This window comes from Strix aluco, chromosome 18, assembly GCF_031877795.1.
Source record: "Strix aluco isolate bStrAlu1 chromosome 18, bStrAlu1.hap1, whole genome shotgun sequence".
In the NCBI taxonomy this organism is placed as follows: Eukaryota; Metazoa; Chordata; class Aves; order Strigiformes; family Strigidae; genus Strix; species Strix aluco.
Genome location: NC_133948.1, coordinates 2588817 through 2606069, shown reverse-complemented (window position 1 = coordinate 2606069; position 17253 = coordinate 2588817). Strand labels below are relative to the sequence as shown.

At 41.0% G+C, this 17253-nt stretch overlaps 1 protein-coding gene across 11 annotated transcripts in view; it reads right to left on the bottom strand.

Annotated features, from left to right (window-relative positions):
• The window catches only part of ATXN2 (ataxin 2), a 52489-nt gene that overhangs the window by 2805 nt on the left and 32431 nt on the right, over positions 1-17253 (bottom strand). For 7 of the 11 annotated variants that reach the window (XM_074843739.1, XM_074843746.1, XM_074843735.1 and 4 more), the window contains 7 exons: positions 17018-17170; positions 16318-16384; positions 14125-14309; positions 13378-13510; positions 8972-9025; positions 3351-3496; positions 2240-2467 (listed from right to left, as the gene is read on the bottom strand). In XM_074843739.1, the coding sequence (XP_074699840.1) occupies positions 2240-2467; positions 3351-3496; positions 8972-9025; positions 13378-13510; positions 14125-14309; positions 16318-16384; positions 17018-17170 (966 nt within the window). The remainder of the gene's footprint in view (positions 1-2239; positions 2468-3350; positions 3497-8971; positions 9026-13377; positions 13511-14124; positions 14310-16317; positions 16385-17017; positions 17171-17253) is intronic. The other 4 variants (XM_074843737.1, XM_074843738.1, XM_074843740.1 and 1 more) reach the window with 3 other exon arrangements.

The window sequence follows — 17253 nt, the reverse complement described above, 5'->3', positions numbered from 1 at the left end:
AGAAGCCTTTACAGGCAGGAACTGCAATTCAAATCTCACTCTTGCTCTAAAAAAGGCTTAGAAGATAAGGCTGTGAAACAGGAATACCTTTCAGGATCAGCACCATTTTTACTTTGACAAACACGCTATTACGCAGCCATCATTATAAAGCAGCTATTCATATAGCAGCTGTATTCAATACACACATTGGATAAAAATTTTCTGCTGTGGCTCAAACGCTTTGCAAATTGGCAGCTGACAGTACTCTGTAATGAATTTTAAAGTACTGTTTCTCAAGTGAGATATCTAACAGCTCGAGATTCATCTGATAACCTAAAGGGAAATTCAATTGATTGCCTGTGTTAGCCAAACTGAAATTCCTACTGCATGGCATTTCAGAATTGTGTTCAGAAGTTGGAAATGAGGCTGCTAAGAAACTGTTAAATCCAGTGATTAGTTTCCCCACAATGGAATAATTACATGCATTTAAAATTTCTTACAGAACTGTAGTTATTCCTCCATTAGAGATTTTTGTGGGAACTACTTCATTTTGAAAAGTCAGTTAGTTTGGTGTAAGTATCATGGATTACAGACTGTAGTTTTCATCCTAAAAAAATTACAGCAGAGACTGCGTAAGTCAAAAATCAAGGATAAAGCAGGCTTTGCCTGTGATTGCTGAAAAATCCTGACTGAGCAGTCAATTCTGACTAAAAGTTGCATCTGATTTGCTTTAGCGAGGTTTGCTTAGTAAGTGCTTGGCACACAGAAAGGAAGGCAACGGTCGCATCCTACGGCGCAGGCACGCGCCTGGCCGTGGCGTGTACAGCACAATTTTACCTTTAAGCTGACCTCGAAACGTTGCGTGTTCCAAGGCACGGCACTGAACATGCCACTAACCCAGGAGCTTGCAGCAAGACCCTTCCGAAGGGCTGCAGGCAAGGCACCCCCAGCAGCTCTACAACCTGGGCATTCACACCAGTGCCATCCCACCAGAGCAGAGCAAGGACCTTGTTTCTGGCTGAAACCAGAGCCTGGGAGGACACGGCACGATGCCAGAGCAGTTGTCAAGTCTGGGCATCCTCTCCTCATCCTCCCACAGTACAAAAGCAGAGAAATTAAAAGCCTAATGGAATTAAAAAGCTAAAAAACTCAACATCAGTAAAACAATTCCTAAATAACTATTAATTCATTGGCTTAACTGACTGTGCCAGGGACCAAAGCAAAGATTTTATCAGAATTCTGCAAGAGACTGGACACCTATTAGACTAACCTCCCTAACTGCAGTTAGTCATGCTATCCCAAACTATCGTTAACCTGTATGAGAAGGCATAAGCCAGACACCAAGTACTTGGTCTGAAGAAGAAATTGTGCAGGCAAATTACTGATTAACTGTCCATTCCTTGACAAAGCACACTAAATCCATGAGATTTAGTAAACATCAGAAAACCTTTGTAACACTGCTTTACGCAGAGCTCTAGATTAATCAGTCATGTGCTTCCCTTCCCAAAATTCTTTTTTGAGTGAGTTGACCACAAGAGAGCAGTTAAGAGAAGTGGGTTTCTGATCCTGAAGCAAGGACTGTTGTTTAGCTGCCCAACAAGCATCGGGGATCTTCTGCATGAGCAGTCCATTTAGAACCACACACAGACACAGACACACACGCACACGCTACTCCCTAGTCATCCTGTGGAATATCCTTTACTGGATGAACTTGTATAAGTTTGACTACAATGCAGAGCCTAAAACTGCCACCAAAAGCAGCAATTCAGCCTTCCTCCACTCAGCTCTCCCCTCCAACCTTTCTGTATGCCAGCTCTTGCTGTGATCATGCAGTGAACCTGAGCAGTGAACTGATTTGACTGAGAAATAGCCTAAAATGGGGGTAGGGGAGGCCCACTTCAGCTGAATCATGTCCCCAGTCTGGTTTGCTGCATGGCCAAACAGTTCTGTGAGCAGAATGGTGGGGCAGGACAAGGATGGGAGCCGGGAACTGGGAAGAGAGCTCAATTTCTTTCAGTAGCAGTGCCAGCTTAAGATGTCTTCATTAAACTACAGTTGTAGATGCACTGGGTGTTGGAAGCTGAGGTCCAAATATCTTGTAAAATTCTAAATAAAGGCAATGTACAGACAGAAACCTAAATAACACAACAGGTAGTCTGTGCTGAGAGGTGACAGAATGGAAATCACTTCAGCAGGCCCGACTGTCCTAACTTTGTGGCATTAAGACATTTAGTCTTGAAGGTTGTTAAACTGTGTTTACCTGGGGGACATGGGCCATGTGTGGCGGATTGGTATATGCAGGTTGAACATGGGAGGGATGAATGGTGAAGACTGTTTGTTGTGCTGTAGGAAAACTATTTTGTGGAGACTGCGTATTGGAGCCTGGCGTCATGGAAGGTGGGGTTGGAGCTAGACCTGCGTGGTAAATTGCCGACTGCTGTTGTGGGTTTGCCAGGTGGAGTGCCTGAGCAGCCTGGTGCTGATGATGCTGCAAAAAAAGATAGAAGATCATTCAGATTATGGTCTAGAAGCAAGACGCGTTTATTCTGTAAACCAACATTACGAAAGGTTTGCAAAACTGCTCTAAATAGTGAATCTTTTAAGGGGCAAACCTAAGGATCACCATCCCTATGTTTGTGAGGAAACTCATTTCAATTCCACCGGGCTCATTTTCTCCTTGCACTAGAAAGTTGGTATGAGCAGGAGTCTGGAAAACAGCACCTAGACTGCCAGGTAAAAACAAGGAGAACCTGCAACCATGCAGCTGGACATACTTCACAGTTGCACTCCGCAGCCCAGAGTTATCACCAGTAGGTAGTAAGGCATGCAGCACTACCACGAGGTCTATTTTGTTTTCAGCTGCTTGTCGTTGACAAAATACAATCCAATGCTTCTCAGCATTTATCTGCTATTTCTGCTCGTAACTCCACTCATATTAAAGCTCTGACAAAATTATGATCCTTCCTTAATTGTAACACAGAAACAAGCTCATACCCTGTGAAGAGAGAGAAATGAATGGCTGGACTCTGATATTGGTCCTTACTAAGGAAAAGGGATCGTCACAAGTTTCCCTGCTAGCTTATCTAACAAACTATGTCATGAGCCTACCACCTTTAAGTCCTAGCCACCCCAAGCAGAGAAAAATTAAATTACACAGCTCTGCTCCCTTCCTTCCAGAAAACAGGGGGGAATCCAGACAAGTCCTGCATGAGATCTGTCACATGCAGCGTGTCTGCGCAACTGCTCCATCCTACCATTTTTCCTCTCAAGGAAATCAATATATCAACGTCAAGCATCAGAGAGATGCAACACCTTCCAGTAGAGCCTGTTAAATACAATTTAAAGACATTCACTGCCTTGAGTGCTGTTACCTGCACGGGGCTAGGAGCAGGGTGGCTTCCAGCATGTTGGCTTTGCTGCTGGCCAGTTGGTGTGGCAGAAGGCTGAGGATGCGGAGGATGCGGATGCAGGGTAGCATTAGGGTGTGCATACTGCTGAGCAAGTGAGCCAGTGGAAACTAGGATGAAAAAGAAGAATATTTAACAACAGATACAGAATATGCATCTCATCAAGTCACCATCTGCACTTGAAGATTTCACTATATCTCAAACATACTGTAAATATACTCCCTCCCCCTTCTAAAAAAAAAATATTTATCTTGCAAATAGCTGAGTATCTTACCTTGCTTTTGTGTAGTTTGGTTTTGCAGGAAAGTCTATAAATAACCATAATTAGACAGTTCATCTTCCCTAGTTTGACAATGTAACAGATACTACACAGAAAAAAGCAGTATTTCATCTTTTGTTTTGTCAAACAGACCAGTTTAAAATATCAAATTTATAATTTTCATACAATTTAGTTTTTCCTGAAATATACTTTTCAAAGGTGTTACAAGCCATTTTTATTTCCACCATCCAAAAAATTCTTTGGCCTTATACCTGGCTAACCTCACCATGCTACTCTTCTGGAAATTGCTCACAGTACAGTCAGTGTAAAGGTTATACACCGCATGTATGCTTAAGAGCTATAGGGACACACAGTATATATGTAACAGCTGAGAAAACTGAGGCTGCTTGAGCATCAAATTTTTGCTGAAGCCAGTATCTTGTACTAAAATAACATTATCTTGCCTCTCCCCTCAAGGCCAATTATAGAATCTGTTCTGGATCACCACCATTCTGTGAGCTTCTCAACATTGCCATGAACTTCTTAATCCCTTGAAACGGTAGCAAATAAGGTACAAAATTCCAAAAAAGGAAAAAACTTAACAACATAAAACTTTCACAACAGTGAAGCCACATCTGTTGCTACAGCCATACCAGTCTCCAACAACAAACTAGTATCAACAAGTCTTGCCTTGAGGGGTCCTGCTCTGCTCCAAAATGGGCCACACTAAATCTTTTTTTTTTTTTTTACTTCTGAGAGAATCTAAGAAAGTATGAAAGGCCATAATGACAGCAAGTCTTCCTTTAAACACAAAGCATGCAACCGGAAAGCCAGATCCTAAGAAAATGAAGATGCTTTGCCTATTCCCCTCTACTGCTTTTAGATCTTGTGCAACAACCAGTCCACAGTTCGCAGCTACGCTTCTGCACGTGACAACGCACGCTACTCTCTCCAGTATTACAGCTTGTCAAGGCGGAGGCTATTTTTGCTGACAATGGTGCTAAAAGACAAAAACAGTCAAAGCAAACTATCAACCTGCTCCTGAGTTTTCCCTGCAAGTGTTCCTTACTTGTTTTGGTATCTTTTTGTCATTCTGACTGAAGTTAATTACTGCTCAATATCGGCTTACAGCTTTTTTACTGGGGTTTGTATTCTGTTAGCACTTGATGGCCCATGAAGTGCCTGTCTGCAGAGTACCTGCAGAAGTGATGGGTTTTCTTGCCCTAGTAAACAAGTCTGCAAAGCAGGGCACAGGGAGAAACTTCCAGTGCAGCCGTTACTCCACAACCACCTGCCCCATGCATTCACAGCTAGTGAGGTGTAATCTCACTCCTGCAAGTAACTCTCTGCTGCAGCTTCTGAAGAGTTTCACTGTGCTGGGCTCTAAGTTCACGAACACACAGAACTGCCTGAGTGTATATAAAAGATGAAAGACAAGATGGGTGGAGAAAAGGGACAAAAATGTGGCTGCATCTGAAAGCACAACACTATTCAGCAAAAGCAAGTCTCAAAAAGACAGCAACTGTGTTCTGTTAACCAGCCCTGACACACTACTACCCTGTGCAAATACTTGGGTTTCCTCCAGTCAGGCTTGCTATAGAGCTTACAAATACTAGTTCTAACATATTCCAACTCACTAGAATGCATATAGACAGTATCTTGCCTAATAAGAGATTTTTCTCCCCTGTGCAGGCCACTATTAAGGTCTCTGCTTTAGAAAATAACTGCCTACCACATTTCATTTAATCCCGCCCTGCTGTTTTGAAAGCTCTATTAAATCTTCACTGAGCAAATGGTCTAACAGTGATGTGCACTACGGTTTCAGGCTATTAATGCAGATGAACTTCACATACAGTTGTAACCCTAAATTCCTACAGTCTGGAGTTGATCCTAACATACTTATGTGTGAGCAGGAGAGTACAAACATATCCATACACTATGAGCATTTCGGATTGAGAGGGGTTTTGAAAACACCTCTATTTTCTATGTACACTGTCAAAATCACCAGTGTCTTCTGCCACAGCACTTTGTTACACTTTCAAATAGAAGTAATTTTTTTTTCCCATATCACTACTAAAATTTATTTTGCAGCAGCATCCCCACCACGCTTCTATTTAACTTTCAAACATCACTCCTCCTTATGACTATGTGAAAATTATCAATGGAAACACTGATCATTTTTACAGTATGATTGTACTGATCATTTTTACAGGCTTTCTACAGTAGGAAAATTTCTCAACCTCCTTATTATACACACTCTGAAGAAAGCCCAAAGTTATTATCTCTGTCAAAGTAATAGAAATAAATGCAGAGGGATTGACTTGCTTGCCAAAGGGCATGCTACCAGAAATCTTCTTCAGCTCTCATCCCACTGCCTCAGCCACAGAGCTGGCACGCCTGACTACAAATTAACTTCAACTCCATTCACGAGGTTTTAAAATGTATATGAAAATTAATTCCAAGTTGTAAGCTATTCAAGGCTTCCCACATCCTGCCACATTACTTGTTAAGAGCCCCCAAAATAATGTGGTATTCCCTTAAACCATTTGTGCAATTCATCTTTCATTTCTTTATAGCCGAGAGAATAATAAACTAAGTTATTCTGAAGCAGATACATTATACAATAAAACTTCACAATGAAGAATTTCTCTCTTAAGAAACCAGTTAAACCGAGGAATAGTACCCTAAAGAATAGATATAGAAGTGGGGGCAGGATCAAGTTTTTGTCATAGCAGTAGCTCTTCCATAACTGTCTAATATCTTTTATCCATAGCTTTGCATTTAAAGTACCAGATTTTTTTATATTGAAGAATTTTTATTTGCCTAGCTTCTCCTCTCCCCCATTTTCTCTTTAACAAATTACTCTAATAAGCTCTACAAGTTTGGTTAAAACTATTTCAGATACTGCTGCAAATTATGTTTTAATAGTAATATTAAAGTGCCTTTCAAAAAATGTTATTTGGGCACTTATCTCAATCCTGTACAGATACTGCATACAGATCAAGAATGGTTCAGGACAAGTGGCAGCAAGTCTAAAATACGTGCACAGATCTTTGTTAGTTCAAAACCAGAGTTCAAACTTCAACTCTAGAAATGTAACAGGTTTTCCATATTTAGCTAGTGCAACTAATAGTCCATGACAAGCCAATGAAATCTATGAGACTGGCAAGCCTGTGAAAGAGGTCTTGCAAAACAGTCATGAGAAATTCACTCGCTTAGGCGTAACTAAAGCACTTCCACGGTGACTTTTTTCAAGAATTTTTGCCTGTTCATCAAAACAGCTCACTACACGTATCAAATAGCAAACAAGATAAGACAGGTGAAAAACAGAAAAGAAAAAATAATCACCAATTATCCAACATTTTCCCCCAGTTGTCAGTACTTTGGAGATTTTCCAAATGGCCATCTAGCATCCAAGAAAGTGCTGAGAAAGCTCTAGGAAAGGACAAAACAGCTCTGCGTATCTCCTTGCTGCAAGTAACCTCAGTTCATGCCAGCAGAAATACACTCGTTTTCCTCACCCTTTATGCCTTAAGTTCCTCTCCCCCAGAAACACTCCCTGGGCTAACCTGCCTCACTTCAGCATCTTTTCGATCAAGTTGGTTCCTAACGTGAAATATTTAACTGCACTAACCTTGCAGGGATACACAGTGAAGGTAAGTGATTCAGTAATGAAGCGAGCAAAAACATCAGATGGATTGAATTACTGAATTCAACTCTACAAAAGTGCAACTCATTTTCCTGAGAGGCAAACAAGCAGTAGTCAGCCATCAAACCCACAGAAGGAGCTGAAATCAAAAGAGGTCAGAGCAGCAGAAATCAAGCAGAACTCCCAGCTACGAGGGTATATGCAAAAACCATATAATGTAATTTCATATTTTCCCTGGTAGGAATTTCAATGCTGCCAATGCTGGTTATCGTTGGTCATCGTCCAAAGATGCACTGAAGAGCCTATTTTCAAGAACTGACCAGTGAACAAACTTCAAAACTATTGCCAGACCCAGTAAGATGGTGAGGATAACTACATTTAAAAGACCTGAATGGTAGGAAGCAAAGAAATAGCAAATTTCTTTCATAATACAAACATTTAAAGAAGTCATTTTACACAGGTAGAGTGGACTTCACTTAAAAGATTATCCACGAAAGGAACGAGCTTATTAAAGTTATTTCAGTGCACCAAACCAAGACGCATGAAAACAGGACAGGTCAGCATCCTACAACACTAGTTCATGCAGAACCATTTCTGTACAAGAAACACAGGAAGTCTGTTTCAGAAGAGATTTTTGGAGAACGAGTGGTATTTCTCACATCCCTCTTGCATGAGCTAACTCAAAAAAATCCCAGCAGAGTGCCTGGCATTGGCTGCATGGACTTGCAGACAGACACGGCAACAAGTCTCGCTGCAGGACAGGAGCAAGTAGGAAAATACCCTGGAACTGCAAGTCCTCCTTTCCCATGTCTTGGGTGACAGCTACAGTTCATCCTGCAACCACACCGCCCCAAACCCCAGCTTCCTCAGAGTGCTATGATGAACGCCAACATACAAGGCAGTGTTTTTTAGTTATCTGCCTCTCCCAGTACATGTACGTGGCTGAAGCCTGTATTAGCTGTTGTGTAGAGCCTGGAGAAGAGGCCCTCTCCCATTGCTTACACCGACGTAGGTCACCAGCAACACCACACAGGAGCACCGGAGCCAGGGAACGTAACTGGAAATGTTCATCTGCCAAGGAGGAAGCACCCGATGCCACGCACCGGCAAGGAGCCCTCACCTCTCGTTATGCTAATGACAAAGGACGTTGTTCACAGCGCTCCTCCAGCGGCACCAAAGTAACTCTACAGAGAGCTCCCTTCACCTCAGTTGCATCTCAAGTTATTTCCTCCCAAGGGCTCAGCACTTGAGCCACAGCTTTTTAAAGAGAGGAGGCACAAGATACTTCTCCTTTTAGGAAGCTGATTAACTTGCCAAGTTTTAAAAAATCCCGTTTGGGCCGTGAAAGAAAGAGAGCGAGGCAGTTCACCCAGGTTTTAAGTATCCATATGCAGTGCTCGCTTCTGGTTGCAGATGAAAACACTGCGCAGTGAAGCCGGAGATTACTCGACATGCAAAATACATTTTAAAAAACCGACAAATCAGCTTCCTGTGGTCATATAAATCTGCTCAACAGCTTCATCCCCCCCATCCATTGAAAGGAACCTTCCTGCGTTTTCCACATACTGGTTTGGTGCAAGGAAACTTGTTCCCTCAACACGTCCCATTCCTTTAACATCTGTTCTTTAGAAAGTGCTTTTCTGTACAATCAAAATTAGTACAAAAAACCCAACTCACTGGCAAAGTAGAAAGAAGGGCCTGTCTCCTTGCTGTATGGTATTTTGGGACATGCTGAATTTGGGAAATAGAAAGGTAAATTAGCCTCTTGCCACGTGCATACTTCCCGTCTTCTGGAAAGGTCAGCGTCATTTTTTTTTTTTTTAATTTTTTTTTGAAGATTGTAGAACCATGCAGATATTTTTATTTACTTAGGTGCTATTAGAGCTGGATACTTAGTTTTACAAATGAGTGGAGATGAAACAACACAAGTCTCAAGTAAGCCTTCCTTCTTAACTGTGACACTGAGGTCTTCAGTTCTTATTTAACACAAAAACAAACTTTATGTCAATTAATGATCTATTACAAGTCCACTGTAATAAGAAGGTTAAAATGAAATTACACTAGAACAGAAATTGGCCCCTTGCTTTTTCAGCTATATCACTGTCATTCTTAACAGTTCCAAGACACCTTTGGTGACTGGTTCACTCTTAGTCCCTGGAGAATCCTCTGAAGTTTATATTATATCCACCATTGTACTATCAGGGTAATAGAATTTACTCTACTGCTGAGACAGAAACCAGATAAAGTTAGAGACAACACCAGACCAGTAAAACATATGCAGAAGGGGAAAGGGGAAGGGAGAATGGGGACAGGAATGAGAGCACAAAAAAAACAGGAAATGCATCTGTATAAAACCAAGGTCTGGTTTTACACACGTGTTTTTAAACGCAAAAGTTAAGTTTTTCAGAGGACTCCAGTTATCCAAAAACACAGGCAATTCAGCTACATGGTAAAACTAACACAAGTTCATTGTCACAGGAATTAATATATCCACCCTCTACTTCGATAACCAAATTTTCTACTAACAGCACAAGACAAGTTTGGGTCTTTGTGCGCCACAGACCAAGCAGTCAAACTGCAAACCATGGCCAGCAAACTCTGCCAGCCCAGCGACAGTGGCATCAGGGAGATCACACAGAGCCACCACTTGAGCCAGCCAGTAGGTTCTGAAACCAGCGTTCAGTTTAGCAGGGTAAGAACGACAGCTCCGCGTTCAGGCACGTGCGTGTGGCAGTTAAAGGTGTGGGTGCTGCTCTGCTTCAGCAGTGCCTGCACGTCAAACTCTCCTTGACAAGGACATCTAAGTGGCTCACGTCTCCAGAAGTTACGAGCTGAAGTGTGTAATAGACGTTTTTATCGTCTGGCTGGTAGACGGGAAGAAAGATAGTTGCTTGAACATTGTCCTTCCCAATTGTGTTTTGAGGGGGGAAAACCCAATGATTTAAACACGCCTCCGTCATATGTTTAGGTGGGTCTACTGGTGACCACGCAGCTCAGCTGCTCTGCTTCTCTTGAGCTCTTGTCAACAGCGGGTTGTGAAACAGAAGCAGGACACTGTAACGACTGGCAAGGAAATCCCAGAAGTGCAGAAATATCCCATTAAACAGCATCAGACAAAAATACTTTTCTTTAAAGTGGAAGAGTACTTATCAACAAGTGTAGGTCACTGTATGTACTTTGGATTCAGCTATCTCTTCATGAGACAGGAAGGAAAACAAAACCCAAACTTTTGGCAGTGAGGGCAGTTCACTTAATGGATCAACAGGCATTTCTCTTCGCTGGCAGGTGGTTACTACTTGCCACAGACTTTCAACTTGTCCCAAACCATTAGTGAAGATGGAGTTTCAGATCTCACCAGAAAACATTTCACACCTTAAGAACACTCCATAAGCAGTGCCCCCCAACCCCCACGTCTCAGCACGGTTGTCCTTGCAGACATCTTCTCTCTACCACATACGCAGGAAAAAAATTTGAGTGAATTTTGCAAGAATTATCTCAAAGAAAGCAGCACTAGTACCTTGAAGGATAAAAGGGCAGTATAGCCCACTGAATCCTGATACCAATGGGAGAAAAAAGTAAATTTAAAAATAGTGGGTTTTTTAAAAAAATCAGATAGCAATTTTAAAGAGCCAAAAGGAAATCTGAGAACTTGTTTGAGCAAGTGCTCCAGAAATCAAAAGCAGCAGTGGTTGTTGTTTCTCAGGAAGTTGTTATTCTGTACTTTCAAGTTAGTTTTAAGAGAGGACCAGAATCAAAGGGCATTGGCATATTTAGTTCAAAGATAATGTGGGTAAACTTAAGATTCCCAAAATACAGAACATGAGTTATGGATACTTTCTTATAGTCACTCAATCTGATGTGAATGATTCCAGCATGTTGTTCTTTAGCAATGTACTCCACAAGCAGCTTATATTTATCACCTTAGGCATTTCTACATTTTTCCCAAGCATTCACATATCGATAAACGGAAGCTGAAGTAAATATGTTACAGATGGACACATTTTGAGGAACCACAATCCATCTAGGCAAGGTCTTCAAGTACTCAGCACATGGAAGACTTGCAAAAATCTGAATTGAGACAGTGCTGCACTACATCAGAAGTCATTTCATGTGTAGCTAACTGTAAACTCGGTAAGTTAAGGGTACATTTGAGCCAATTCATGTTCACTAGGCAATAAACACGTCTGCACATGGCAAGAACATACTCTTTAAAAAAAGTGTCTCATATGGAGTTCATGATCCAGCTGGATTGAATGGTTTCAATAACAAGAATTTCAAGCGCTTGATCATTTACTGGGAAGGCGGGAGAATATTTAGAAGAGTCACCAAGTAGCTACTTGAAAGAACACAGGGGGACACGCAATTTCTGTTAAATTAGGTGCTCTTAGAAAAGTAGTATTTAATTACACGGCAGGAAATACCAAAGAATTCTCAAGTTTGACCCAACTTAGTTGTTTGCACTGGTAGGTAGTCACATACCTATAGCAGACAAGCTGCAAAACCAACGCAAAAGGAGATCTAGCAGTTGTAAGTTAGAATATCAGTGAAAAAACTATACAGACATCTGATCAAAGCCAACCAAGGGAATGGGGCTTGTACTTCAGTGCTGTAGAACCCACTGGTTACAGAAGATAAGGATGGTGCACAATGGGAAATTGCTAGGAAGTCACATGCAACCATTCTGAATCAAATCTCAGATTATCTCATGTTTGGTTTTATTTTAATTAGGATTTGAGAGGAGAGTTGTCACCAATAAAGGTCTGAAAGCCTTTGATCATTCACTTTATCGGAATTCTATTTAATCTAATGAAAAAGCAAACAGAAGATCTGTTTACATGGACACCTCAAGCACAAGAGTTGGAAAGATCAAAGTAATACAATTAGCAAGGACCTGTGAGAGAAAGACTTAATCTCTACAAGTAACTTTCATTTCAGCTTCAGCACAAATGAGCCGAAACAGTCTTCCTTCAAGCGTCAAAAAGCTTTCCCTCTATTATTTTTGTTTCTTAGCTATGTTACCACACCACTGCAGAGATCTGACAGGATGTTTTCAGATGGGTAAGACACAGACTTTTTAAAATCAGAATTAATTTCACACTAAACTTCAGATTCTTAGCCTTGTAAGTTTTCATGACACATCATGGACTTCCATTAAGTAGCAGTGTAAAACTAAGCACCGGAAAACATACAAAGATGTCTAAAGGTACAGAAAATCTTTTATTAGAATCTAAGTCAATAATATACGTGACCCAATAAAAGTCTTCCTCAGATGCTATAACAAGTATTGAAATGCCACGTTTTCAAGAGACCATCTGCTGTTTTGACATTTTATGACAATTTCCAAGTCTTCTAGCAACCTTGATTCTACCTCTTTCAATAGCATGTTTTGCAGTGAGTTTTTTTTCCTCTGAATTGGGCATTGATTTATCATACATTTATAACGCTTTAGAAGTTCTTTCACATTTTACTTTGTTAACAAGGTAACCCACATTTTCAGCACTTCACTGTAAGTGAAATATGCCCATCTGGTAATGCTGGAGACTAATTGTCAAAGTCAGAGCAATACATGAGCTGTTTCATATACTTATTCTTGACTTACCAAAAAAGAAAGGTAAGCAACACATGTTTTATTTTGCTTAAACAGCAGTGTTCATACTGTTAATAATGCTAGTAGTATCATAAAGACAGCATTTCACTAGTTGTCAGAACTAAAGTCAAGTTTTGAAACTGAGGTCATAGCCTTGCAATAAAACAAGTCCTAATTATAATCAAGAAACAATCAAGGGATGTTGTGTCAAGAGCATCAAGAGAACTTGAGCAAACTTCTTTCAGCAGATATTCTTTAGCAGCTCCCAGGTTGAAATTTCATCTTGGTCACTGGAATCCTACTGAAATCAGCATACTTGAGTTTTCATTTTAACCAGGTGGCTCAGTTTTCAATGCTCTGCTCATCATCTTATGAAATATAAACCACATCTACTGGTGTAATCTGAATGATACCCACGTTTGAAGCTTGAGATTAAATACATCCCTGCACAACATAAGAACTTAAAAAGTTACATATAACACAAAACGTTTCCTACCATACATAGCATGCGTCTGTTCATGCGCACCATACTGTGTTGCAGAAGAAGATACTAAACCAGGCTGTGCGTGTGTTGGTGGTGCCATCATTCTAGCGTTGCCCTGTATTACAGGGCTATAAACATGAGGATGCTGCATTCAACAGAAATAAGAAAACAGACAGTTAATTGGAGGACTATTACAAAGAAACTAGTGTCAGCTAAACAATAATCACATACTTAGAAACTCTGTAATAGCTTGGCCTTACTAAAATGCAGAGCAAACTAAAGATTTCATACTATCACAATTACCCCAATTGTTTCTAAAAATTTAAGAACATTTTCTGCAGAAACTGACAAAAAACACTGGCATATCTCATTTTTGCCACTCTTAATAATGTAGTAAGCTTATGTATGTAATTATATATTTATCCAATTACACATGTATATTTAAAAGCCTTTGAAGTAAGAGGAGTACACCAAATGGCTTTTATTTTTAGAACACGTAACTAGGAGACGTCCTGGCCATGACCTGAAAGGAATTCTTCAAAGTGCTAAAAAGGTAGCATCAACAATAAACGCCAACTTCTAAACTGACCTTAAAATTTGTTACAGGCTTTGAAGCACATTACAACACCCCCAAGTATGCTCCAGAACACAGAAACTGTTCAGAGTGACTTCTTATGACTGGAGACAACAGGGTATTCAGGACTGAGCCACTTAATTATTTCTGGTTTGACTTAGCACGTGGACTAAAAGGACTCTTACCTGAGATTGGTAGTGTGGCACATGCTGCACAAGAGGCTGATTAGGAAACTGTTGGGGACTATATGCAACATATTGTGTTGAATAAGCAGGTGGCGTAGCTACAATTGGAGGGCCTGCTGCTGAGGCAGGATGCATCATGGTGCTCTGGTGATGTTGGTCTTGCCGTTGCTGCGGCATATTTGGTACTACAAAGCAAAGAGTGCCTCACGTTAGAAACACAGGATGAAGGATGATGATCTTCCTGAAACGTTTTACGTTACAATGTGACCAAGTGGAATATCCTCACCCCTCACCTTTAACCACATATTAGAGCTCTATCAAAAAGGAACAGCATGAAAAGGAGTTCCTCCAAGAAACATTTGATTTTCATCACTGCCTTTGAGACATGTATACGGCCACAAACCCAGGCCTGCTTTTTTTGTGAAGGAAGGAGGAAAGGTGCAGGGAGAGAAAGACTGGCAAGAATCAGTAACAGAAGAGAAAGGTTATACCAGGATACCTACATCAAGCAATTTTGATCCTGTCCCCTTCAAAAGGCTTAATTCACCCTCTATGGGAACTACTCAGCAACTGTTCCATCGACTGGAAAGCTGAGTCTGTTAAAATTACTCGTGCTTATGGCTGAGGAGAGCAGAATAAAGGTCTCCACGCAGCCGCAGTCTGAGGTATTCACATCTTTTAAGCTCTGTGCTACCACCCTCAGGATAGCAGAAAGCAACTTTTAGGTCACAGTCAACACTGAAGGGGACAAGTCAACCTATAAGAAGAAGAGGAGTAGGAATAATTAGACGGAAGAAAGATTAAGAGAGCAGAGCACTCCAGCGTGGGACTGAGCTATCCTGGTAAGACAACCAACCAAACCACAGCAGCAAGGCACTCAGAATAAACTAATTCAGCCTACTAAGCAACAGGGCATGAGAGTTCAAGGTGAGCTCCAGCTTGCTGCTGTGAGGCTGCAGCTAGGAACTACGCTAACTCAAGCACCTCTAAACTCCACTGCAGTGTGCAATGCAGACAGAGCCCTTGAGAGAGAGGGAAGGAGGGAAATGTTGAAGATGCCAGTAAATTCACTCAGTGATGATTGTATTTACACTGCAAATCAACAATATGAAAAAGCAACTGGAACAGCGTAAAAGGCACTGAACTTTAACCCACGCAGCACTTTGGGACTATGCTGCACACAGAATGGATATGCAGAAAATAATGATACTTAAAAAAAAGGAATTCAGAACAGGAGAGCGGCCTCACACAGCACGTGAGTACACAGCAATATATTTCTGATTAAAACAATCAGTGCTACCAACCAAAAGATTTCACGGGTCAGGCCACAGTAAAGTTAGTGTGCTTTAAAACAGAAATACATTGCAGGTTTTTGTCTTCCCTACATTCATAAAGGCTACTTGTTTATTTCTAAACAGCAGAACTGCTCTTTTCAACAATTTCCTCCTCCTGTGACTGGAGCTGCAGCACTGGAACCTATCATCATGAACCACTGTATAAAACTGCAAGAAAGCATGCACTGTGTAGAATTAGAGCATTATCTGAAATGTGACTACAAAAACAAGACCATCATTTTTCTGCTCCTTCGCTGCACTGCACAGAAGAGAGCACATCTCGCCACACATGTTCTCGTCTCCACAGCCACAGGTGTCACTTGTTAAAAACAGGGTATTGTTAGTCCAGCTGTTCAGTTACTGGGGCAGAAGGAATGCAAAAGAACAAACTGGAACCAGCAGTAAGCTCCTTCCAGAAGAGTAGCATGGCATACTCTTTCTGAAGAAATAGCAATTTTGCTTGTTGACAAAAAAACCTCCATTTAAAGCACCATTCAGAGCTCTACTGTAAACCAGTACAGAAAACCAGCACGGAAAGTTCCCTTTAAATAAACCAGTAACATTTATGAAATACAGGAGACGATCAGCTTACCCAAACATTGCAAGTAACAGAGATGTTTTCCCATTTGTCAAATCAGATTCCAAACCAAGCAACTCCCCATTACTCAAACTTATCATGTTCTGGCTGAATTACTTTGCCCAGAAATGCGTTACTTTTCCCACTTGCTTCCCTTTATTAAAAATAGCATTTAAAATATCAATCGAAAACAAATTAACATGGACTAGAAAATACACAAACATTTGTAATTTATTCATGCTGCATGCAGACTAAGAACCAAACAGGCAGTATTATTCTCACCTTTACCTGCTCTATATGTCTTGGCTTGGTTCACTGGCATGGGCGTCATGGGAATAGGATACAAAGGCTGAAAGAGAAGGAGGAGTTGAAGTGATGATATTCCTTTTAAAACTGAGTGTGTGTCTGGGTGGGGGCCCCACTCTGTTTTGAGGTGTTTTACTCTGTTATGTTACATGGTTTAGTGAACTCTGCCTGATCTATGATATTTTCTTGGATCACTGTGATTAAGTGCATGTACAAACAACTAAGGCCACGTGGTTTGTGACAACCAGTCAAGTAAATGCTGCTACTGCTACCTCAAGCAGTATAACCTCAAGCTTTCCAACAGTTAAGATTTGAAATCCTAGTAATCCCTAAAATGACCAGAAACTAGTGGGACACAGCTGGAAGCTAAGGATGAAGAAACAATAGCTTAAAACTTAAAAGACTATGCTTGGAGGACTGGGGAGGAAGTCTGCACGGACTGATAATAAATGGCAGTAAGAGCTGCTGGAATTTACAAGTGTTTGAGACTCTTAGAATATCTAGGTTGAGGGACCACTGGGGAAAGTCAGTATTTACACAGCTAAAACTTAATAACAATGCAACTGTGCCCATATTTACAATGGTAATGCATTTCACTGTTTTAACTTAGATCTCCTAACTCGCTGACAATCACCTGGAAAGTATTAACAAGTTTGCAGCATGTGCTGTGCTTTACCTGCACGCCTGGACTCACTGGAACCGGGTACATCATATTTGGTGCAAAACAAACAGGCTGAGTGTACACTGGGGTTGGCTGCTGATGACCCACCATGGAGGGGCTAGGTTGAGCTTGCGGACGAGGGGAGGTTGGTGTAGTAGAAGGTTTCGGCTACAAACAGAGTTCAGCAATGCATATGCAAGATTAGCTTGATCATCCTCCAAGTAAAAGGTTTGTTTATAAAGATCTACTCA